Source organism: Nomascus leucogenys, chromosome 11 (assembly GCF_006542625.1).
Source record: "Nomascus leucogenys isolate Asia chromosome 11, Asia_NLE_v1, whole genome shotgun sequence".
NCBI lineage: Eukaryota > Metazoa > Chordata > Mammalia > Primates > Hylobatidae > Nomascus > Nomascus leucogenys.
The window spans coordinates 51,545,294-51,572,106 of record NC_044391.1 but is presented as its reverse complement, the minus strand read 5'-3'; the positions used below and the strand labels follow the sequence as shown (position 1 = coordinate 51,572,106).

At 34.9% G+C, this 26,813-nt stretch overlaps 1 protein-coding gene across 1 annotated transcript in view; it reads left to right on the top strand.

The window, feature by feature from the left end:
• Positions 1–26,813, top strand: part of SLC16A7 (solute carrier family 16 member 7) — a 177,483-nt gene that overhangs the window by 102,556 nt on the left and 48,114 nt on the right. The window contains exon 3 of the mRNA XM_012510262.2: positions 6,122–6,368. Coding sequence (XP_012365716.2) covers positions 6,152–6,368 — 217 coding nt within the window. The 5' untranslated portion in view covers positions 6,122–6,151. The remainder of the gene's footprint in view (positions 1–6,121; positions 6,369–26,813) is intronic.

Below are 26,813 nucleotides of genomic sequence, written 5' to 3'. Positions count from 1 at the left end.
TCAGTCAATAAACCATTTGTGGACCATTAGAGGAAGGCATATAAGTTCTGTTGTTCACTGAATATCTTCTGTTGATATTTTCTGGTAAGATGAAGAACATCAGTGTCAAAATTTAAAATGGCCCAAGCAGCTTGAAAGAAATTTCTAGAGACAGTAATGGAGTACTCTGTAGAAATGAAAACCGTGGAGGCTCTTTTTAGGCCAGAGGAGGATATTGTGTAAGAAAACACAGCTATTGCAAACTGTGATTCAAAAAGTGATTCAGAAGAATCATAATCTGATTGTGAAAATATTTAGCAATACTTAATGAGTTAGAAGTTGTTTTCTTTTAGTACATATTTATACACGTAATTTTGATATAACTTAAAATTGTTGTCATTTTCAATTGGATAAAATGTATTATGTAAACATGTATAACTGAAGCTATAGCAGAGTATTCACCAGTATGTTTACAATAGTTCAGTGTTAGGATTGTGGGTGATTTACATGTTTTTCTTTATGTAATTTTTATTTTTTAAATTTTAAATTGCTAATTAGTATTTATATCTTTGGCAAATGATAAATAGTTACTGATTTTAATCTTTAAGTGAAAATTTATTCTAAATGTGTAGGGTAATTACTGAAGTAGAAATACGATGCATAAACTTCCAAATTTTAGGACAAGTTGGAATCTTTTTTCCTTTGGTGTAAGCATAACTAGTAAAATAAAAGAACTGGTATTTGAAGAACAGAATGGCTCTAACTACATGAAAAGATACTCAAAATTATTAGTAATAACAGAATGCACATTAAAACCACAATGATGTTTTTCATGTCTACTGCATTAGAAAAAATTTAAAAATTATGCATTGGTCAGGATATGTGGCAAGGAGAACTCTTATGCACTGCTGGTTTCAGTGTAAATTTCTACAATAAATCTTCTATAATTCCTATCCAGTATCTCTGGAGAATTGTTTGCACAAATGCCCCAAGAGAGAAAAGTGCAGGAATGTTCATAGAAGTATAAATGACATCTACCTGGAGACAGTCCAAATCTCTATACATACTTAGTTATAGGTTACATACAGATATAAATATGTACACATGTATATTCAGAAATGACATATGGTCAATCTTTATTATGAATGGCTCCATATTTGTAAATTTGCATATCCACAGAAATTTGTGATTCACAGCACTTTTGCAATCATTTGCTGACATGCACAGAACAGCAAAAAAATTTGTTATGCAACACTTACATTCCCAGCTGAAGTCAAACAAGGCAAGACCCTGCCTTCTGGTTTTAGTTCTCTCTCATATTGTAAACCAGTATTCTTTTTATAGTCTAATACCATGTTTTTCACGTTTTGTGCTTTTTGTTGGTGATCTTGCTGTTTAAAATGGTCCCTAAGAGTAATGCTGAAGTGCTGTCTAGCATTCCTCAGTACAAGAAAACTGTGAAGTGTCTTATAGAAAAAATATTTGTGTTAGATAAGCTTCATCCAGACATGAGTTACAGTGCTATTCGCTGTAAGTTCAATGTCATTGAATCAGCAATATGTATTAAGTAAGGTGTCTTTAAGCAGAAACACACATAAAACAAGGTTTTGTATTGATTGGTTGATGAAAATGTGATCAGAGTCTCACATAAACCTAACCTTGTTTTTCTACTATGTGCAGCGGTTCAGCATTTGGTAATTCAGTGTTCATGGTGACTTTATAGAACACAGCTTCCATGAATAATGAGAATCAACTGTACTCTGTGACATCAGATTTATAAGTCTATGTGCATCATGTCTGAATCTAAAATTATAATATTAAATTAAAAAACTGTTTCCAAGATTACATACGTCATATGCATATTATTACATGCATATAATATATAAAATGTAATATATATTTGAAATATTAATAACTATTAAATTATTATTTAATTATTAATTATTAAGAATTAAATTTTGACTCTGATCTATATATATTTTAGGTAATACAAATTTTATATAAAATATAATATATTTAGTTTATATATTACATATAAATTTAGGAACACATACACATATACATATACACACATACATATATGGTAAAAGTATAAATAAAATTAAGTTAAAAGCCATCATACAATTCGGGATAGTTGTTGCCTTTTGGTAGAGAAAGAGCAATGTGGTCAGAGAGGGATACACAGAGGTGTTTAGATTAAAAATGGCTATTGATATTTTCTGAAGATCCTAAAATTATTTAATATTTTTAGAGAAACTCTGGAGGATTTCACATTCAGCCTCAACTATGATTTATTGAACACTTAACTATGTGCAGATCACTAATCTGAGGCAAGCATACACTATTTCATTTAATTCTTATATTACTCTTGTGAGGTAGGTACACTTCATGCAATTTTTTTTGACACTCGAGATCGTCATGCAAATTTCACTTTAAGATTTGGCTTTTAAAAGTTATAGCTTTTACATTAAATGTAATAAAAGACATGTAATTTGGAAAGTCACATATATATTTTTTCTCTTCAAAAATGTAATTTTAAGATCTTCACTCATCTTCATTTTATGTATAATTTTAAGAAAAATTAGGATAATGATAGGTAAATTTGTCTAGTACATATTAGTCATGCCATATAGTTATTATCCTGTTTTTACAGATGAAACCACAGACTCAGTTTTATTACTTTACTGAGTGTTACAGAGTAAATGATGGAGCCAGTATTCCTAGCATTTGAAGCTCTTATGCTTAATTTTCATGCCACAAGATGAAACCATGTAAAGGAAAATAGGCTTAAATGTACAATTTCATAATAAACTAGAATTTTAGAAAATAGAATTGTATATGTGTGTGTGTGTGTGTGTGTATGTGTACATTCTCTCTTCTATTTTATTCTTTGTATAGGAGCAAACCAAGTAGAATGCTTTTAAAGGGTCATAAGTTCAAATTATTTTAATGTAAGAGTGATACATTTCTTAAGGTGGGGCATATTTAAATGCTGGGAAAATTCTAATTCATAGAATTTATACTAGTGTTGACACCTATTTACTGTGTGAGTCTACACACACCTTTTTACTTTCCTATGGGCGTAGTTTCCTGTCTGTAAAATGGAAATCCCATATTTATAACATGATTTGAGTATTAACAAATTATAATATTTGTATTGATATTATTATTTTAAAATATAGGTTTAAGATTACTTAGAAATGTTATTTATGATCTTTGAAGTGAGTGAGAAATAAATCATCCAGTTGTATTTCTGAATGTTTACTGTAGCAGATGTGATAAAAACTACAATAGTTTAAACTCATGAATTAGTAATAAAAGATGGTTTAGTTTTCTTTATGCAAGCAGGAAAACTGCAGAGTGAGGACTTTAAGCCCCATAACTGTTTTTACACGCTGATTATACAACAAAGAGTAGTTTACCACATAAATGTCCTTTGGTATTTCCTCAGTATTCTTCTAGGGTTTCTTTTTTTAATTTTCAAGCAACAAAATAGGTACTTTAAAATATAGTAATAAAATTTACTAATATATAGATTCAGATTCTTTAGACAACTTTCAAAGATCATTTGCTATTTTCAACTGGTTTCACTAATACTTACAATATTTATTTCCTTTTCTTTTTTCCTTAAATATTATACATCTTCAAAGATACTATTTCCAATGCACATGTGCTGTAAACTCATCATGTTAGGTTAACTGATGACCAAGGAGAAATAAACCTATCTTCCAATTAATAGATGAATAGATAGATAGCAGACAGAAAACTTTCATGTTTCTAAGAAAGCAAAAATGATTAAAAAGCAAGCTGTACACATGCTGAAGACATACAAACCATCTCAAAATAATTCTTGAGAGGTGTGGTATTTTGGGTTGATTGTAGCGATTTTTAGCATCTGCACGACATTAACTTATAGAAGTGGCTTTGCCCCAATTACTGTGATTGACTAGGATCTACATTATGTGCATTATTTGTTTGTGGTTAAAGCCTTTCATCTGACTTTGTCACTATAGTTTCCAAGACATTTTTTGGTAGGCTTCTAACATACAAATGTATACCTATAAAAAATCTTTCAAGTTATTCATTTTTTGAAAATCAGATGCCTATAACCGTTTTGATCAATAAGAAGAATACTACAGATATGCAGAGAGGATGTAATAAAAATGCCGAGGATTTTTTTGCTTGCTTTTTTTTCTCCCTAAATTATATCATTCGGTAGTCTTATTTCTAATTCTATTTATATTATCTGTAGAGTCAGCAGTGATTAGTGAAATCCTGCTATTACTGTTTTTCTTGGGTCAGGCTTCTTAATATCTCTGAAATTTGTCACACTTAAAAAATAGAAAAAATACCTTAAAAGGCTTTTATTGAAACTAAACTGAATACTTACTGAAAATAAAAAGCATTTATTTAGCATAATAAGTATGCAGTATTTATTGAGATCCCCTTATTCATTTTTGTATACCTACAGATTACATTATAGGTTACTTTGAGTATCGTGCATTAATGCAGTAAGATAAGTAATTGGAACTCTTGAAACTATTCCATCAAATTAATGCCACTGCATCTAAAGCCATATTTTATGTGTGTATTTAGTCGGGAATAACTTTAAATTTTATTTTATTGTAATTTCTTGGAAAAATCAAAAGGATTTGCCCTTTTCATACCATTTAACAATTTTTGAAATTTGTTTCACCTACATTGTCTAATAGAATGGTAGGTGTATTTATCATTTATACCTCTACTTCCTATAAAAGAGTAATTTGAGACTGCTTTTTAAAAAATAAACATATATCAAAACATCACATTGTACCCCATAAATAGATAATAGATACAAGTAAATATATAAAAAAGCTAATTTTTTTGATGTATGAGTATATGAATAAGACATGTAAAATATATTTATAAAAAATGTTTAAAAAGGAGATATTTTCTGTACAAATCATTGTGGCAATTAAAAGTCTTATTTAGCTATTTTACTTTACTTAAAAAACATTTTAGGCATAGGGCCTGTCTCTGTCACCCAGGATGGAGTGCAGTGGCTCCATCAGAGCTCACTGCAGCCTTGAACTACTGGGTGAGTATACTTAGTAATACTGTATAGTATACTGGTAATTTGCCAACAGAATAGATTTCAGGTGTTCTGAGCACAAAAAAGAAAAGTGGTAACTCTATGAGGCAAGGGGTATGTTAATTAGGTTGACTGTAGTAATCATTTTGCTATGAATATGTACAACAAAACATGTTTTATACCTTAAATATAGAATTTTTATTTTTAAAAAATAGTGGGGGCTGGATGCGGTGGCTCACACTTGTAATCCCAACACTTTGGGAGGCCGAGGTGGGTGGATCATCTGAGGTCAGGAGTTCGAGACCAGCTTGGCCAACATGGCGAAACCCCATCTCTGCTAAAAATACAAAAATTAGCCGAGCATGGTGGCGCCTGCCTGTAATCCCAGCTACTAGGGGCTGAGGCAGGAGGATCGCTTGAACCTGGGAGGCACAGTTTGCAGTGAGCCAATATCATACCACTGCACTCCAACCTGGGCCACAGAGTGACTCCGTCTCAAAAAAAAAAAAAAAAAAAAAAAAAAAAAAAAAAAGAAAGAAAAAGAAAAGAGTGAGTTAGAATTATCTCTACAATCATCAAAAAGCGTCGACAACAGAAAGCAATAAAAAAAGCCAATAGATCATGTCAAAAGGCTTTGCATCCATCATTTCGTTCCTTGGCTTAGCCTTAAACAGGAAGGAAAAATGAGACCAAAAGTATCAATTAATGAGGTTAAAACAACCGGTGATTGAAGTAGAATATGTATGCGATCTATCTTAGAGCTATATCTGATGTATAATGTAAAATGGTACTTCAGTTCAGATCTAAATTCTTCACTTTGAGTAATTTTTGTTTCAATAATCAAATTAAATTATTTAAATATTTAGCCCACAATAATCAAAGGTATATAACTTGCATTGATTTTTTTTTGTACATTTTCTGGTAATTTTCTGAGTATAAGAGTGTGAAAAATATTCATGAAAAATCATATGTTATTGTAGTTTTAACTAGAAAGTACTATTTTGGTGACTATCAAGAGTGGTAAACAAAAGGGGAAATAAAATTTAAACTGTTATTTCATTTTTAATATAGGTTACTTGAATTTTCATTAGAGGAGCAGAAATGCCACCAATGCCAAGTGCCCCACCTGTGCATCCACCTCCAGATGGAGGATGGGGCTGGATTGTGGTTGGAGCAGCTTTTATCTCCATTGGATTTTCCTATGCATTCCCCAAAGCCGTCACCGTATTCTTCAAAGAAATTCAGCAAATATTCCACACTACCTACAGTGAAATAGCATGGATTTCATCCATTATGCTGGCTGTTATGTATGCAGGAGGTAAGCTTCTTGCAATAAATAGAATCTTGAATTAAGAAAATAATTCCTCCATGTCACAATGTTTTACATATAGTGTCTTGGTATATTAAAACCCTGTTTTTATGTTATAGTCACTTAAAACCAATGAAAAGTATAATTAGAACTGAAATTTCAATGATTTTAGTGATTCAGCATCTTAAGCTATTTGCTTCAAATTGAGTCTTAATAGAGGATTTGCTTGAATAAGAATTTATAAGCACAAAGCAGGATTTACTAAATAATGGAATTTCCAAGTGAAGCTGCTTCATTTAGTTTGAAATAAAGTGCACAACATGTTGCTGATGTCATTTTTCACTATTGCTACCTCTGGTAGAAATGCTTTCTTCTGAATGAGAAGAAAATTTAAGTTGCTGACAGTTTATAAGCCCAGAAAGTACATCATTTTAAGCTGCAAAAGTGAAGGGTTAACATGTACATTCTAGACCCATTCAAATTTGTGTGACTGAAATAATTATTTATCTCTATAAGACTCATTAAATATGACATCTTTTTAACTTAAATTGTTGCTTGGAAATTATCTTATTACATTCTATGTTCAAATAAGGGTATGAGTCATGAAGGATAATGAATAAATCGAAGTACCATCCCACTTCCAAATGTTAAAAATTTGGAATTATTGGTGCCTTATGATGTCACCTATTTTCTTTAAATCAATCTCAATAGCAGATGAGACTCTCTTGTAGAATTTTTTGAAAGTCATTACTTAAAATATATCTTTTAGAGTTTTTATTTTTCAAGTGGATATTTGACTTTAAGGGATAGATATAGACTCAGACTATAGTCATTTAAAGAAATTATATCAATATCTTCTGTGATTTCTTGTTTTTCAAGTAAGGATAATATGGCTTTTAGTCATGGAGATGTAACATTACTATAATATCCAGTATTTAGTAATATTTACTTTCACCCAAGGCCTAAGTACTTAATATGTGTGATATGACTTAATCCTCTTAATGATCCGTGAAATGAGTATTATCTTCTCTTTATTCCATAGCTGAGGAAATAGATACAATAGCTCTCCCAAGTCAAACAACTTGTTAGTAGCAAACAGAGACTGTAACTCCAAGCATTTAACACCTATGGTCTCTTTTCTCATATCTTTCTCTTTACATCTAGAGAGTGACAAAGCCCGATCTAGCCCAGGCCTTCTATAAACCTGATTCAATTCTTTCCACTTCAGCTCAGTGGCTTGTGTTCCACCTCCACCAACATCATTTGTTCAGTAACATAATAATTATTCTTTAGGACATTATCTTTTTGTTGTACTATGATGGTAAACAGTTGATCCTAAAATAATTCTGTGTGTGTTTGTATGTGTGTTTATGTGTGTTGGTGTTGGAATGTGTTTTCTACTTTTTATACATAGCGATTTTATATTAATACAGCATATGTTTCCCTTATCCATTTGGTTAGGTTAAACGTGCATTTTTCTTCCAGTATCAAAAGGTATCCTTTAAATACTATTTGGGCGTGTCAATGCAAAATTCTACTTCTAACACACATTCTGTGAATCTCCTTTGGACAGTTGTTTTATAGATTGTAAGAATGTTATTTCTTATGACCATAGAAACAGTAGGTATTGTAGAGTAGATATTCCTGTATCCTGTGGGACAGGTGTTGTTTAACGATGTTGTGCTAGAGAAGCACACAGTCGTCTTGACTTCAGCTCCAAAACGTGCTAATATTAAGATATATAGAAGTTTTTGTTGCCTCTTAAACACAATTGAAACAGTCTCTTCTAGTGAATTAATATAAGTCCATTGAATTTGAACTTCAGATCTTATATAGTCATAATTCCTTATTGAGAAGATAGTTGACTAACTCGTCAGTGGGACAAAATTTTATATACTGTTTTAGTTAAGCCAAATCTTAATTTACATTCTCTGTTAGTTTTCAGACCTCAGAGTCTCAATGACTTAAAACAATACAGGTTACTTCTTGCTGAAGCAATGTTTAAAAAAGGTGGCTATTCCATCACCCAAGGCTTTGTATGTTGTTCTCTAAATCTGCTCCATCTGCTGGACAAATAGTAAAGGCAGACAGCATGGAAGATCATCTGGATTATTTTAGGGAGTAGGCCTGGGAGGAATAAACATTATTTCTGTACATATTCTATTGATCAAAACTCTTATACTGCCCTACCCAGAGTTAGGGGCCATGGATGCTGGGAAACACAGCCTTCCCAAAAGAAGAAACAGAACTACATAACATCAAGCCAGTCCTAGACAGAGCCTGGTATCTCAACATTCTCCATTAAACAAAAGAAGCATGTGTTTATAGACTTGCCTATGACAGCCCTCCACACTCTGGCTGGATCTAAAAGGAACATTAGAAGGAACAATGGCATAATTAACTTTCTCAAACCACTAAATCTCAATATGAAATTATAAAAAGTAAATATACTATATTTACTACAAATAAATGTTCTTCTTTTATTCATGCTTATTTTTCTATTTTAATATATGTGGTATAAATTTTTAAAAGCACAAAAGAACTCTTTTGAAATTCATGAAGAAAATGGTAGTTTGTTAAAATAGTTATAAATTTGGAAAAATCTGCCTTAAAATTTTTAGGGTGATAGATGAATAAAATATGTCTAAGTTAAATATTAACAGAGATTTTATATATGCTTGTTTTGTGAAAGTAATGCTAGATACATACAAATTCTTAGTATTTAGTAATTGATGATGGCAATGTCTATGTGAGATCCAAGTAAGTACCTGGAATATTGCCTAAAGGCTTCCATTATCAGGGCTAAAACATGTAAACGTTTCATCTCTGGCCATAGAGAAAAGTCAGGAATTGCAGAAATTCTGCTCACCTTTGGTCCTTCTTTTAAAACTGGAAACATAATTCTAGGCCCATTGTCTAGTGGATGAAAATGCTTTTACCTCCCATGTTCACTGTTGAATATAGATCTTATACGTTTATATAGTTTGTTGGAAATAACATCTGTGTCTTATCCTGATAATTAGTTTCTAATCTTTTAACCAAAAATAATTGGCACATTTAAAATTATAATCTAATGTGGAAACAATTTTCTTAATGTGGATGCAGATAATTTTTTTCAGAAACATAGTAACTATTTAGAAAAAAAAGTCTGATATAGTCAATCTAAGACACAGGTATTAGTCCTGTTACTCACATTGCAGTCTTTCTTCAAGTGTGGTCTACAGAATGCTTTGCTTCTGAGTCATGAGTCTTGTTATAATGAAGTCCTAGGCCTTATCCCAAATGCCCTTTTATCAGGATTGCTATTGTTAAGAGTTCAGAAACTTGCATTGTAACAAGCATCTCTGAAAACAACTTCGCTTTATATACAACACAGGGGTTCACTATTGTAGAAGAAAATCACTATTTGATTTTAAAATACTTAAATTTTGTTATAGTATGTGAACTATATTTATAGGACCCTTTTAGGTTGATGATTATAAAAAAAATTTAAAGAACATAAGGTGAAAAGACATAGTTTACTATGAAGTATAATGAGTCTCTCTAGCAAGTAGCTGAAATATTCTGTTCAACACAATGCTAATTGCATTAGCCTAGAGAACACCTAAGATCTGACACATTCTTTAGGGCTTAGCAGTCAACCTATTAATCACTACTGTGGGGTCACTGAGTAAGACGGAGCATGTTCAGAGGCCTGGCCTGTGATGTCAGGACTGGAGTCTCTTGTAGTAATTAGTTGGCATCTGGGCTTTGGTAGCAAGGTATTATCTTCCCTTCTGATGTCTGAATTAAAAATGAAACTAATGAAAGGTTCACAGGAAGGATGGAAAAGAATGCAAATTATGTTTATACCTTACTTCATCCTTAGAATAATGGCATTACATTACAGCAACCCATCTGGATGTCCATATGTTCTCCTGGAGGTCTAGCAAATTTTAGCAAATAGGTCAAACAGTGTGGTCACCCCATTAATAAAGCACTAAGTAGAGGTAGAAAACATAATTTAAACTTTTACACTGTTTAGAAGGACATAAGGTTTTATTTTGTAAATAGTGATTACATAGGATTGTCTTTCAGTGCAATATTTGTTTTTGTATTCTATTGAATGATAATCTATACATGGTTACCTGTACAGTTACTGGCTACAGATTTGGACTGCCAGTTTCTGTGCATACTTTATGTGACTTTTCTGGTAAAAATCTGTTCTGACTTGGAAGAATCAGCCATTCTGGAGAGAAGAATTGGCTTTGTCTCCATGGTAACTTATTTTTCTGTTTTATGTGAATAGTGACAGCCAGTTGTGCTAAAGTAAGGGTGATAGTTTTGTGATGAACTACTTTACACAGGGATTGAACATTAGAACACTGAGCTTATTTTACTGGAGGCCGAGAAGCAAAAGGCTTTAACATAGCAGGTTGGTGGTCATAATATACAATATGTATTTTTCTATTCCCTTAAAATTTTAAATAAGCTCAATATATTATTCTATATTGTACCCTAATATTTTGCAGAATGAGGGAGGCTATTAAAATAATTCATACTGTGCAATATCTTAGCAGCAATAAAAAAAGAGTCATTCCATTCCTGTGTTTGAGATGGGTAGAGCTTTCATCTTAGATTTATAAAAAGTAAAAAGTACCAGGTACACTGTGACAGCCCTGTGCAAGTAGGCTGTGGACTTTTTATATCTATGCCATGTTAAACTCTTTTTTTCATCCATAGGCATAAATATTACTAAAGCTTTCTAGGAAATATGGCACAGTGTGGCAGAAACTATTATGCTCACCATGTATCCATGCACTCCTCTATATTTCCCAGCTTTCCTCCCCTTAGGCTGAGGCCAAGTGACTAGTTCTGACCAGTTAAATATAAGTGGAAGGACATATGTCCCTCTGGACACCTCCTGGACAAAGTGGTTTGATCTGGCATGCACCTTCCCTTTCTCTACAGTTTTATAGACTATACTGATCATTACAAACATGAGGTCTTGGTTTATTGTGTAACAACAATATAAGTTATATAAATTATTACATGGGATGAGAACACACTATGAGATAGCCTTAGTCAATTTAGCTTATATTATATCATGAAATGTACAAGTGCTACTCTATCAGATCTCTGTTAGAGAAGAGGTATCCTTTGGTAGCCTAGGGAACACCTAAGATCTGACACATTCATTAGGGCTTAGCAGTCAACCTATTAATCACCACTGTGGGGTCACTGAGTAAGACAGAGCGTGTTCAGAGCATGTTCATTTTTCTCAAATGAAAAAAGTTGTGAGTGGATATTATCATTGCCAGTTTTCATGGAATAAAAGTGAGAGGCAAGGACTTGAAAACACAAGGTAGGAATGGAATCATGGCCCTGGAGCTTTCTATAATGAAATCTGTGTGTCTCTTCCAAAACAGGGATGAAAGGGGACAGAGGTCAACGACAGATTGGAAGTGTGCTTAGAGCCTTTGAAATTATTCCAGGACACACTTTCCCTACAGAGGGCTGATAATCTAGTACAAATAATATCAGATAGTTACTAAATGTTATTTTCAACAGAAATTCTAAGAACCTTTATTGAAATCTTTTCTGACTGATATATGTGCCTTAGACAGTGAACCTTTCACTTACTGATGTATAAAAAGAACCAATTTATTAATTTATGACCTGACAAGAATAAGACTATCTTTCCTGATTTTTGGCTTAAAAAATTTCAAAAATATGTTATTATATCATTACTCACTTTATGCAGACGTGTTTTTGTTGCAAATGACAGAAACCTGATACAGATACCCTGAAGCCTAAAGAGAAATGTTCGTATGTACAAATCAGAGGAGAAGCAGAGACACCAATGCCTTCCAGCTCAACTAGCACCAGTAATTCTATTTTTCCGTCATGTTGCACTCTCTCTTCTCTCTTCTGCTTCTTCCAGAGGGCAGCTTTGTTTATTTATATTGATATTCTTCCCCTGGCACAAGGGGTCTACCAACATTTCAGCCTCATATTTCAGCTCAAATTTGACACTAGGAAGACTGGCACTATTCCCTAAGTTATACTTTGACAAATTCTAAGGAAGATCGCTGGGACATGGCTTACTTTGCATTTGCTCTGAAGGCAGTGGGTGAATGAGGGACTAACATTGGCAGCCTGAGTGGAACTATGTATCTGAGATAGGAAAGGAGCTGTTCCGTAATGGAAGGGCACTGCTGTTCCCAGAGGACGGAAGGATTCTGAAGAGACAAAGTATTAACAATAAGCACTTACTACTTTAGTCTTTTTAAAGAGATTAATATGTTATGTTTCAAGAATAAAAATGTGTTGAGTTTTACTGGTCACTCATGGGGAATTTTGCATGTAGATACTTTATAGCTAGCTAGCAAGCTGCATAGATACATAGTTACATGTCAAAATGTATATATCATATTTGGAAACTATTGCCTAATGAAATATGATGCTTAGTAGCCACCCAGAGGACTCAATTGCATTTTTTTTTAAATTTGAAACAGGGTCAAATTAAAAAAAATTGTTGCCCAAGCTGAGTGTAGTGGTGTGATCATGGCTCACTGCAGCCTTGACTTCCTGGGCTCAAGCAATTCTCCTGCCTCAGCCTCCTGAATATTCTGGGACTACAGAGGTGCACCACCATGCCCAACTAATTTCTGATTTTTTGTACAGATGAGGTTTAACTAGTCTTAAACATCTGGACTCAAGCCATACTCCCACCTTGGCTTCCAAAAGGGCTGGACTTACAGGTGTGAGCCACCACACCCACCCAGCTCTAATGTGAGTTCGTGCCTAGAGTGGAACATAGATATGGAAGGTCCTGGGATCTCAGAATGGATTATTAAGGATGTAATTGTGCAATGAGAAGCAGAAAAGCATTATAATTGGAGAGTGAGCTCCAAAATATTAATAACAGATATGAAATTGAGACTTTGCTACTTGGCCATTCAGCCTATTTGCCATTTTACCTCGGACACAGTTTCCTTATCTGTAAAAATCACACAAGAATATATACATTTATGTGTGCATATGTGAGTGTGTGTGTATGTATAATGTACACTCTCCTGCTCAGAGTCATTATTAGTAATAAACACCAAATATGATACTTAGGAAATTGTAGTTTTTGATTCATTGCAGTTGTTGCTGCTGTTGTTTTTGATATTCTCCATTATGCAGTGAAACTGCAGATAAGGAACAAAGAAGATAGTAAGTCTGACTCGAGCAATCTGTGCCAATAACGTTTAAAAACAACTGGGAACGCAAGAAATGAATAGGTCAATAATCATTTCTAAAAGAAATCTATGCCCTTTACCCATATTTTCCGTGGCATTTCTCTTGTGCCTCCTATGATTTGGATAGTGGACAAGACATTGGTCATTCTTTTTGGGCCATCCTATATTGAAAAATCCTTCTATGTTTAGGGAATTCCCAACATCATCATTTTCTGCCTCCCCAAGGGAAAAGACAGAAATATACTTTCTCAGAGTTTATTACACTTAAGGGCACAGGCAGGTGACCCAGGCTCCATCAACCTGGTGTAGAAAGGCCAGTTTTCATTCAGAAACTACTGATGTGAAGAAGCAGATTCCTCAAGAAAGACATTCAGATGAGGTGGTTATAGGTAATTAATAATCCATTCACACAAAACTATTTTCAGTGTTTAGGGTCAATGGGACTTGCACTGTAAACTGTGTGGTCATTGGTGGCAGCTGTGATGTCCCCACTGGAGCAATCAGTTTTGTCATGTGATTTGGTCAGCATCCTAGCTTGGTTTTTTTAATTCCCCCTCATATTCTCTGACTTACTTTTATGTCCTTATTGAATGCTTTCTTCTTTAACTAGGATATATGATAGATATATGTGGAGTTAAGTTCCCCAAAGGTCCTAGTGAGGTCTAGCATGAAATGCTCTCGTGAACTAACTGGTTATTTTGAAAACTTTCTATGGTTCCCTCCCCTCCCCTCCCCTCCCCTCCCCTCCCCTCCCCTCCCCTCCCCTCCCTCCCTTCCCTTCCCCTCCCCTCCCTTCCCTTCCCTTCCCTTTTCTTTGATGTAGTCTTGCTCTGTTGCCCAGGTTGGAGTGCACTACTGGCACAATGTCGGCTCACTGCAACCTCTGCCTCCAGAGTTCAAGTAATTCTCCCGCCTCAGCCTCCTGAGTAGCTGGGATTACAGGTGCCCACGACCACACCCAGCTAATTTTTTTTTTTTTTTTTGAGACAGAGTCTTGCTCTGTCACCCAGGCTGGAGTGCAGTGGCACGATCTTGGCTCACTGCAAGCTCCACCTCCCAGTTTCACGCCATTCCCCCACCTCAGCCTCCCGGGTAGCTGGGACTACAGGCTCCTGCCACCACGCCCGGCTAATTTTTTGTGTTTTTAGCAGAGATGGGGTTTCACCGTGTTAGCCAGGATGGTCTCGATCTCCTGACCTCGTGATCCGCCCGCCTCGGCCTCCCAAAGTGCTGGGATTACAGGCGTGAGCCACCGCGCCCGGCTAATTTTTGTATTTTTAATAGAGACAGGGTTTCACCATGTTGGCCAGTCTGGTCTCAAGCTTCCAACCTCAGGTGATCCACCCATCTAAGCCTCCCAAAGTGCTGAGATTACAGGCATGAGCCACCGCACCCAGCTGAATGTTTCCTTTAAAAGAAGGAACTTTCCTACTCTCTCCCAGCTCTTCCTCAACAACATATTAGGATTGAAGAATTTACTGCAGTTCTTTTTAATTAACTATTTTAAAGGGCTCTGTAAAAATTGAAATTAAATTTTATATTTTCATATGCTGTGGGTGACTTGTTTGATGGATTATGTCACAAAATGCAAAGTAAATACACGTTGAATACTTTTTTATTATAATAGTCGTGACTTTGGCAGAGTAAATGCATTGTTCCAAAGGGATTTTTAAATGGTTAATCTAGATGGCTCTCCTTGAGTGAGAATTTGCTCAGCTGGCTGGAAGTATATGCTGCAGGAATGTGGTTCATAGATTTGACCCTAAGGGGAGGCCCTGGCAATGGCATACACTAGCCTTGCACAATCATTGCCTGAGGATTCATTTGCAGTCACCAGAGGTAGGGATGTCCAGGTAATCCAGCATCACAATTAAGAAGAAAACTATACATAATTTCACTCATTCATTTATTCCATAGATACACACTGAGCATCATAAATGTGCAAAACACTGGTGTGGCATTGGAAAAACCACAGCGAGCCAACAGACATAGGCTATGCTTTCAGAATATTAAATAGCCATTTACACTTTTCCTTATTTCATTACAGTTATGATAAATCTTAGTAAAGAGGCACAGTGGGTGCCATGCAACAGCAGAAAATGGAAATCGATCTCATAATTGAGTGATCAGGCAATATTTCTTGGAGCTGAATTTGAAGGATAAGGAGGCGGCACTAGTCAAGGGAGAGGAAGTGTTTGAGGCAGAGGAAACAGTATTTATGAAAGCCGTGGAAGAGTCATGGACAGTTCTAGCAGCCCAGAGGAGGTAAATGTGATTGATCTATGGTGAAAAGATGGAGAAAGTGGTGAAAGAAATGATGGTCTAAAACCTACTGGAAATGATCCTGGACCATGTATTGTATCCACATAAACAAAAGAGAAGAGGATCAGAGGATAGGCATCTATGCTACCATGTTAGTCCGCTCTGGCTGCCATAAAATAATATCACAAACTGAGTGGATTAAACAATGGAAATTTATTTCTCACAGCTCTGGAGGCAGGAAGTTCAAAATCAAGGTGCCAATACGGCTGGTTTCTGGTGGGGCCTCTCTCTTTGGCTTGTTAGATGGCTGCCTCCTAGTTGTGTCCTCACATGGTCTTTTCTTTGTGTGCACACACCCCTGGTGTCTTTCTCTGTCTCTCTCTCTCTCTTTTTTTCCTTTTGAGATGGAGTCTCGCTCTGCTGCCCAGGCTGGAGTGCAGTGGCATGATCTAGGCTCACTGCAACCTCCACCTCCCAGGTTCAAGTGATTCTCCTATCTCAGCCTCTCGAGTAGCTGGGATTACAGGTGCCCGCCACCATGCCCGGCAAATTTTTGTATTTTTAGTAGATATGGGGTTTTGCCACATTGTCAAGGCTGGTCTTGAACTCCTGACCTCAGGTGATCCACCCGCCTCGGCCTCCCAAAGTGCTGGGATTACAGGCATGAGCCACCATGCCCGGCCTCTCTCTCTTCTTATGAGGAAACTAGTCATAGTGGATTATGGCCCAACTTAATATTTCTTATGACCTTATTTAACCTTAATTACCTCCTTAATGGTCTTAACTCCACAGACAGATACATTAAGTGTTAGGGCTTCAACATGAATTTTGGAGGGATATAATTTAGTTCATAACAGGTAGTACTCTCCTCCCTTTTAATCAATTTTAGGAGCAGATGCATAATCCAGAATGTGTTAAAATACAGGTGGTTGTCATTATTTGTGGTAGTTATGCTCTATAAAGTTGCCACAAACACTGAATGAAAAAATACCAAATTGCTGCTTCTAGGGGAGATTTAGGGTTACAGGCCCCTGAACCTCTGATCATAAAATTTTCATTCACCAAGCAATCCATAACTTTGTTTTCTATGTGTTTCCATTTAAAGACATTGTATTCAATATATGTCACTGACTGACATTGAATTTTGGCCAAAGGTGCTATAATTTATTCCTGAATTAAGCTTATTAAACACATACCTTTCCTCCATAAGTCATATCACAGCCTTCTTGTGCCTAGGAACACCAAACAGCACTTCAGCATTATGCTTTGAGGCCATTTTATACAGAAGAATTACCAACAAAAAGCACAAAAATGCAGAAAATGTGGTATTATATAGACCCTGAAAAGGACAGTTGTTTACACTCTGGGAGCTGGACCAAGAAAGCAGTTCATCACCTTGTTTGATCTCCTCTGGGAAGGTGAGGTCACACAATGCATGTCAGGTGATCCAAATTTTTCACCACTCTGCACATATCCACCAGTGACTGCAGAAGAACTGAGAGTATTGATTTTAAGATGACAAATCAATTTTACTAAGTAGATAAATATGTAAATATAGAATCTGCAAATAATGAAGATTGAATACACCTATTCCCTTTCTCTGGTGAAATTACTGCATTTCTTGTACTTTATAAAGGTGTTTGTAATTACCCAATGTTTTTATTACAGTTTATTTGTTGTTTATAAGAATTGGATAAGCCTGCACAAACACAAAGCTAATTTACATTAGCATTTTTGTAGGTAGGCATTGATTATCATCCTGGAGTTTGCTGAAGTTCTTTTTAAAGGAACACAACTTTCTTAAGCTATAAAAGCAATAATAATTACACTTAGAATAGTACTAATCACTAGAAGGGCGTTAAGTGTAAAGCTTTGGAAAGCTTCTGTGGAAGCTTTGATGGATTTTTGAAAACTGATGAACAACTGATGATCCACAGCCTTGAATTATTCTGATTAGAATGTGCTGTGCATGACTGTAGCATTCTGTTGGCTGGTGGTTTCCTGCTTTGGCCTTGCATCTCATGCAATCAATGATTGGATTAGCGGCAGCCAGTGGAAGCAACCTGTATATATTCTCAGCACCCCAGGAAATGAGTGTGCATTCTTGGAAGGCTGAAATGGAATAAAACCATTAAATAGAACTCTGATCTACTTCATATTCATCTCTTCTCCTTATATGATGAGTAAAGAGCCTCTGTAAATAGGACTATGAGAGAAATCTGGATAGTGAACAAAGGGGAGCAAAAGGAGAAATATGATGTGTGCGCAGGCGATTTGGAATTTCTTTTAAATTTTCCAATCTTCTCCCAGATAATCCTGAGTTCATATATGTGACTTACATTGATACAGAAATACAAGAATCAGCAGGGTGCACTGGCTCATGCCTGTAATCCCAGAACTTTGAGAGGCCAAGGCAGGGGGATCACTAGTACAGGAGTTCAAGACCAGCCTGGGCAACATGGTGAAACCCTGCCTCTACCCAAAATACAAAAAAATTACTGGGGTATGGTGGTGTGTGCTGTGTTCCAGCTACTCAGGAGGCTGAAGTGGGAGGATAACTTGAGCTCAGGAGGGGAAGGTGCTGTGAGCTGAGATGGCACCACTTCACTCCAGCCTGGACAACAGAGCAAGACTCTGTCTCACAATAAATAAAAATAAATAAATAAAAGAATCATCTATAAATCAAAAGCATTTAAAGTATCTTTTTGGTTCTATTAGGAAAAAAATCATATAGTAAGTTCAAAACATTTAGGCTTTTATCTCAGCTGGTGTAAGTGGCTATAATATTGGTGCGAAGATGAAATGATAGGTGTTTTGGCAATGGCAGTTGTAAAATCTACATAGCAAACAACAGATGGTTGCTTATTTGGCTTTTGGGCAAGAACTGGGATATAGAAATTGCTGTTGAAATAGGTCTTTCTCAATATTTCAGATTTCTATCATCTTCCAAAGAGTGAACATGGATCTAGAGACTGAGAACATTTTTAAAGCCTCCCTTTGTATTCTTAGTCTCTTGTTGTGTGGGACAAACTTTTCCCCACTTCCATCAGAAATATGCAAAGGGTTGAATTTAATAATCTTAGTTACAGTGTCCTTGAATACACAGAGGTTGTCATTAACTTTCCAAATGCCTCTTGGGCACCAGGAGTATTTCATGATTAGTTTAAAATGTATGTAAAATATCTACACAGAGTTAGTTTGGCACTTGCAGATAAAGAAAAACAAGTTTAATCAGATGACTCTGATAAAATGAACTATAAGTCCTTCTCATGAACACTGCTTCTCACGAGAAATATTAAGTACCTCTGTTGTGGCAAAAATATTACTTAATGGTTATTTCTTAAATCAAACATGATATGTTTTAGAAGCTAGATACAACTTTTCAAAGGCAACATAACCTCTGCCCCTTAGAGTTGGCTCCCATATTAGATCAAACACAACTGAACTAGAACCCTGAGGCAATTCATGCATGCTTCTGAAACTGTTTCCCTAACAAAATAGCCTCACCTCTGTGCCCTATAAACACTCTAAAATACAAATGTGGGAGAAAAAAAGGAGAGGTTTGTCTTCACTTCATATTTTAAGTTTATATTTGTAATCTCTTGTTTATTTGAGTGATTTTATTCTCTTTGGCTTATTAAATGAAACAGCAGTGCATGTTGAACAATTATATTTAGACTTTTTTTCTACCTATTTGTGAAGAAACAAAATTGGAAACAGAAATGCCTTTTAAAAGATATATTTTCTGCAGACATTCATGCTCCCTTAGGAGGGTCAGTAATAGTGTCAGAAAAATACATCTCACGAAGTGTCTAAATTTCTGTTTGGTTCCAGACAGTTCTCTTTTTATTGCTTTAGCTAAGTCATAAATATTTATTAACCATAGAATAAATTTAATAAGGTTCAAATTAAATTAGCTATATATACAAGTACTAGTTATAGCTTCAATAATACTTATGTAATATTCCAAACTCTTTATTTGTTATGGTGATTTTTTTCTAAGAGGTATTCCTTTTTCCACTGGCAATCTCATTTATTTATTCCTTTGGAGTGCTTAATCACTGATTTTAAGTAAAGAGCCTGCATAAAATCTTGTTTCAAAGCATACCAAAAGCTTTCAGAGATGAGTAACTCATCTTTTTTACTAAATACCTAAACAATTTTTTGCCTTTTTTTTTTTTTTAAGAGGCATTGACATAGTGGAATACTGGTAGGGCATGGAGGATTTGGCTGTGTTCAGATTCCAGTGCTGCTTCCTACTAATTGGAATTTTGGGAAGATACTCGATACCTCTCTGCTTCAATTCCTTATATATAAAATGCCCATGGTTTATTTGTATGAACTAATATTTCTGAACTCTACTGATTAGCTCATATCTCATAATTAAATACAATAAGAAAGAGTAATGTGGCTATCTGGGTGAAGATGTCTTACCATCTCAACATGTTTATGTTAAGGTTATGTTCTAACATTGAGTTTATTTAAGCTGTTTTGAAAATTCAAAATTATCCAAAGATGTGGACAGCTTCTGCAGCATGGAAACTAGGGAAAATGGACAAGAAGGAAATAAGTATCACATGATAATGCCTGCTTTGCCTTATATTTCAACCTAAAAGAATTATAAGGAGAAAAAGTGATTCATCTTTCTGTTACTCTGGCCATCTTTAGTCTATGGTACTTCTAGACACTATCTAGATTAGATGTTTTAACATTTAGTCCAGGCTTTATGTTCTATCATCTAGGACCCGATTACCCTACTTTTGTTGTCTTTTTCAATGCACTAGAGTAAGAAAACTTGTCACATGTGAGAATGTATAAATTGTAAAATCCATTGTAATTACAGAGGTCACTGTGCTTTCCCTTTGCTGTGAATAGCTGTGTATTGTGTTCAAACAGACTTTAACACAATAGGTGCACAAAATGAGCACCATTCTTCATAACATGGCATCCAGAGAAAATTAAAAACAGAGAAGCTAAAATCATCAAAAGCACATATTTGTGAATTCATGTTTGTTTTTGAAACAGACAATACCTGTTCTAGTAAGAAAGACAAATCAGATTTTATCTATACAAGGTAAAAATATCAAGTCTAAGAAGAGATATGATAAAACAATATGAAATCCTGAAGAGTATGCATTATATGAAGAGATGTGTTAATTAAATTCCACAATATTGGAATTGCAGTGGGAAAGAAGACAGAAAAATGGGGCCCAAGAGAAGCCTGAAAAAGATCTATTTTATAACATAAGGGAAAAATACACAAAATGTATGATCCCCAAAAAATGAGTTAAACCAAATTTTATAACAATTTGTAATAAATAAACTTTAGATAAATTCATTAGTGATAGCTGTAGGTTTAAAGGGAAACAAAAGTATTAAATATATATTTTATATCAATCCACACTTATTGAGGATTGCTGTATTTTGAATTTACTAAGAATAAACATGTTAATCTTCTTTTTTTCTTGGCAGCATGGTAAGCCTTTTATTTTTGTGATCTGATTTCAAATATCCATTGAGAGATTTTTTACCCCATCCCCACCTCCACCCTCCAAAAACAGAGAACTGGTTGCAAATTGGAACAAATGCTGCCCTAGATTTGCACTTTCCAGGATTCTTCACAACATGAATAAGAGCTCCATGGCCTCCCACAGAGTGGCCCAAAATAGACAATTTTCCGTGGTCCACTGGAAAGTTGGCATTTATCAGTGGTGGAACCTTAGCCATTATAAACATGTTAATCTTCTAAGTAAATATTGGAAACAGGATGCATACCTGGGTCTACCTGACTTTGAATCTCATGTTTTTGTTAACTTTTCTGAAATAGGAACGCCTCATGACTATACCTTTCTTTTCTAATTCTTCAGGTTGGTGTCATATGCAATAGCTGTATATTCCATCAGTTGATTGATGTGTTATTATGGAATCGCTGTCTAAAGAACACAGAATTGGAAAGATAATAAATGTGTTCCAGTTTGGAATCTTCCTAAGCTATCGTTAATTGTTACTTACGTATTTATAGTTGACTAAAATTTATTAGGTCTTTTTCTCTTTTTAAGCACCCTTTCATAAATTTGGTCTATGTTTTCTTGAAATAGGTTTTTAGTCTTGTGAGACCATAATCAGTACCCATAACAACAGAGATGTACATCTTTTTGTTATTGAAAAGGACCAGTCATAGTGGTGTAAACTTCTTGTATCACTAAAATAAAACGGTGAACAAAAGCATATATTTGATGTCAGACCGAGGAATGTCCTGTTTCCAGTATCTCCTTAAGTGTGTTATCCATCCCTTCTAAATTTTAGTGATTTTTCTACAATATAGGGGAAAATTATATATCCAATCCAGACACTTTGTCATAATTGAGAAAAGGGAATGAATTAAACAATAGCTATCATCACCATTATCATCTTCCAATCTCCTCCTTGTCTTCCAGAAGCTCCCCAACTCCCATGTTCACACCCTTAAACTTGTCATTATCAATAGCTTTCAAATAATCTCAATTTTTAAATAACTTACTCCTCAGTCACCATGTCATATCTTCCATCCCACTGTTTTCTAGTACTGCAACTATAATAATCCTTTAACTCCATCAGTACTGTTAAGCTATTGATATACTACCTCATCCATCACTGCTTTCCATACCATTTTCACCTTCCTTACCTAGCTAAACTTCAGATTCAATTAATTTAAGTTTCTTGCATACATTCTTAACTCATCTACCTACCATTAATTTTTTTGTATCTCTTGATGAAACCAGAACTCTGGCTAAAGCTATCGACTTAGTTCCTTTGAATCTCCGTGGCAGAATGTAAACCACACTCTAGGATTTACTAATCTGTTTAACTGGTGATCGATAATCTTAGGTGGGCCGAAAATGCTGCTTGGTAACCATATTTTATATTCTATTACTCTAGTCCAGTCTCTGTCTCTCACTATATGAGATGACTATTTGTCATTTAATCCGTATTCCCCAAAGCCACTGTCTTCCCTCCTTTCTTCATCCCAGAAGTAAGTTCAATTCCTACTTCATTCAGAAAGTTTACGTTATCAGTAGAACTTCCACACACTTCTACTACCACATTCTCCTACCTGTTTACCTCCAGATCTGACATACTTTACCTTCTTTCCTGTATCAGTATCTGTCCTAAGGCCAACTATACAATTCCTTTCTCACCCCCTCAACTATTAATGGGTATGACTGTGGACAAAATTCTTTCTTCTCTCTCCATTAGCAGTATTCTCTCTCACAACTGGGTCATTCCTGTAGCTTATAACCATGATATCTAACCTCCAACTTAGGAAAAAACAAAACAAATGGAAAATGTTATTTAGACCAACGTTACCTGTCAGCCACAACCATACTTATGTCCTTCCCTTTAAGCAGAACTTCTTCAAAGTGTTGCTCCAGTTTCTCTCTTCCCCTTCTTTTTTCCCCCACTCCAATCAGAATTTTTCTTGTACCCCTCATCTGAAATTGCTCTTTCCAAGTGTCCCAGGACTTCAGTGCTACCAATGTAGTGGTCATTTCTTAGTCCCCATTGTAATTAACCTTTCTGGAGCATTTGATACAGTACTTAATCACTCTCGGTCTTCCATAAAACACATTCTTGATTTTACTTATAAACTATTACACTTAAGTTTTTTCTTTTGATGCCATTAGCCACATCTTTTCAGTATCTATTTTTGATTCTTCCTTTCCCCTTAAATTCTCAGTGTTCAAAAGTTTGGCTCTTGGATCTCTTTTCCATATATACTTGCTCCATAAATGACCTTGCACCTTCTCATGACTGTAGCTCATATTTATAGGCTGATGCCTCCTAAATTTATATCTTCAGTTTCAACTTCTCCTGAACTCTAGACCTATATATAAAGCCTCTTTTCAGTATTTCCACTCAAATGCTTAACAGGCATCTGTGACTTCGCATATCTAAAATTCATCTTCTGAAATTCTCCTCCAAACCTGTTGATCAGGTCAAAAACATTGGGGCCATGCTTTGACTTTTCCTTTCTCTTCTTTCAGCCACATAACTTTCTATTAGCAAATTTATTGGTTCTGCCTTCTAAATAAATCCAACACTTAATCACTTCTCATCACCTCTGCTGCTGTTACCTGGCCCAAGGTACTATTATTTATAGTCTAGATTATCTTTGTAGTCTATGATTTGGTGTTCCTGTTTCTGAATATACCTACCAATGAAATCCTGTCATAACCTAAGTTCAATCATGTCCAAGCCTACCTAAGACTTCCCAACTCACTCTAATTATCTACTCTCCCTGTTATCTCCCTGAACCTGTCTTCTGTTATCATCCCTTTGGCTCACTCTGCTTTACCTATGCTATCTACCTGCTGTTCCTAGAATATACCAGCCATGCTGTCACCTCAGGGAATTGCACCCATTCTTCCCTTTACCTGGAATGATTTTCCCTTGGATTTAAAAATGCTCATTTCTTTCGGGCCTTTACTCAAAAATCACCTCTCATAGAGGTCTTCTAGGTGTACTCTGTCTAAAATTTCAACAACCCCTCACACGGTTCTATCCATCTTCATTGGTTATGTTTTTTTCTCCATAACACTTACCACTATTATTTGCTTTTCATTTGAATAGTAGTGTCCTATAGAACTTTCTGTGGTGATAGAAATGTTCTATAAATCTGATTGTCTAATATATGTTATCCACTAGTCACATGTAGCTATTGAACACTTGAAGGTAGTTTGAGAAAGGAACTGAATTTTTATTGTATTTTACTTTAATTAATTTAAATTTTGAAGACCTCCCTTGGCAAATGGTTACCATACTGGACAATGTGTGTTTAGAATGTAAACTTTCAGTCCCCCACTGGAATATAAATATTATGAGAGCAGAGATTTTTTTTCCCTCTGCTTTGTTCATTACTGTATTCCTAGACCTACCCTGGCATATAGTAGACAATATTTTTGAAGGAATGAACAAACTGATCATTATAAAAATTATAATAATGATCAAATAAGACATTGAAACACAATCCTAGTCCTTGCCCTGCCACTCAATAATGTGATTTTTCAGAAGTTACTTACTTTCTTGGAACCCGAGTTCCTTCATTCATATTTTTCTTTTTCATTGAATAAACATGTATTGAGATCCTCCTGTGTGCTAGGAATTATGGTAGATATTGATGTACAAAGATGACAAAGATGTGGTGCTAACAAAGATTTAATTAGGAATAAAGAGAAGTAAAATTTATTAAAGCTTCATGATACTCTTAAAGGCGGGGATGTGAATTGCTATGGGAGAAGACAGAAGAAATAAAAGACAGCCTTAATGGTCAAAGGAATAATTGATGAAAGGGAAAATGCAAGACTTTCTTGAGGATAAAAAAGGTTTGAAATGTTTAGAAAGAATCAGCATTTTAGTATAAAGGCAACATACAACATATTCAAAATTCACTCCTTCCTATAACATGAAATGTGGAAATGTGGGATATTTAGGCATAAGGCATTGCACAATGACTCTGTGTGCTATTATGAGGTCCCAGTGTCAATATGCACAAATACTCATAAGATCTGAAAATCCTTCAGCTATTTTCTATTACAAAATTCTAAAACGAAACATATTTGTTTTCTACTGTTGTTCCCGTGTTTATATTGCTTTTTTTGTTTCCATTGCCTTTTTTTCTTCCATGTGAGAAGTATATTCCCACTTAGTGAATATTTTACAAATTTTCATCTTTTCATTCTTAAACAGGCATGCAAGTTATAAAAACTCAAAAAGAAAAATGTAATTATGGCAATTAAAATATATATATAATGTCGTTGACCTACCGATTTATATATGTATAGTATGTGATTGTAATATTTTAGATACCTCACCAGCTCCATAAGCAGTCAGATACACTTTCCAAGAAACTTTAAAGCAGAAAAGCCTGAAGGCTGTGCAAGTGCACAGCAGCTTCTGTTAGATCCTCAGTAGAATACAGCTTTTGTGTGTGTCTCTCATTCTACTGCTGAGGATTAAGTGACAGTGGAATAAAAAGTACTGGTAATGTGATAAAGCAGGGCAACTTTTCACCTTTCACACCAGCCAAAGGACATATTGGGTATCTCCCCTGAAAGCTAAGCTTGTTGTCATAGTTTAATACAACATTTCAGGTGTATATTAAGGAAAGAAGAAAATAAATTAGTCTGTAGGTTTTTATGTCAATATAGATAATAAAAAAGAACTATAATTGAACTTGCTAATCTGCTGTATTACTTCCAAGTAAAAACATGTTGCAACATATATTTCTAAGTAAATACATGTTGCACTTTGCAACATGTATTTACTTGGAAGTAATACCTCAGATTAGCAAATTCAATTATAATTCTAAGTAACTATTACTACAGGACTTGCTGGAACCAGTTGGGTGCTTATATATGAGATATTTGTCAAGCTGCATAAAAGAAAAGGGCTAGAGTTTAAAATATAAATGTGACTTTGTATTTAGTTTTACAGAGCATGATTAACTAGTTTATGACGTCATTCAGAATATTATCATTAAAATTATATTTAAAGAAGTGGGGGGTTTTTATGTATTTTAAGAACAACTTTTTAAAAATTAGGATGTATATGGAATTTCTGCATTTAAGAGGATGACATTAAAAGCAAGTCTCATAAATTCTTTATCCATGAAATGAAGGTAATAATAGAAAATTTTTGGTTTGTGAAAATACCAATAAATTAGATGAATTATGCAAAGTGTAGTGTATTTCCTGCCACATAATGCATGCTCAAAAATGATACCTATTGATATTCTTTACCAAGGAATAATAGTATAATTCCAAAAATATTGTTGCATGAATGCTTTCCCTCAAGAACACATCCAAATTTAGTCACAGAGATACTGGGAATAATTCATTGCTATGTTCATAACTAAAAGTATAGAATACTATTTCTGATGAGTTCGTAATGCCATTCTACAGGTATGGTTTGTCGTTAAACAGCTAGA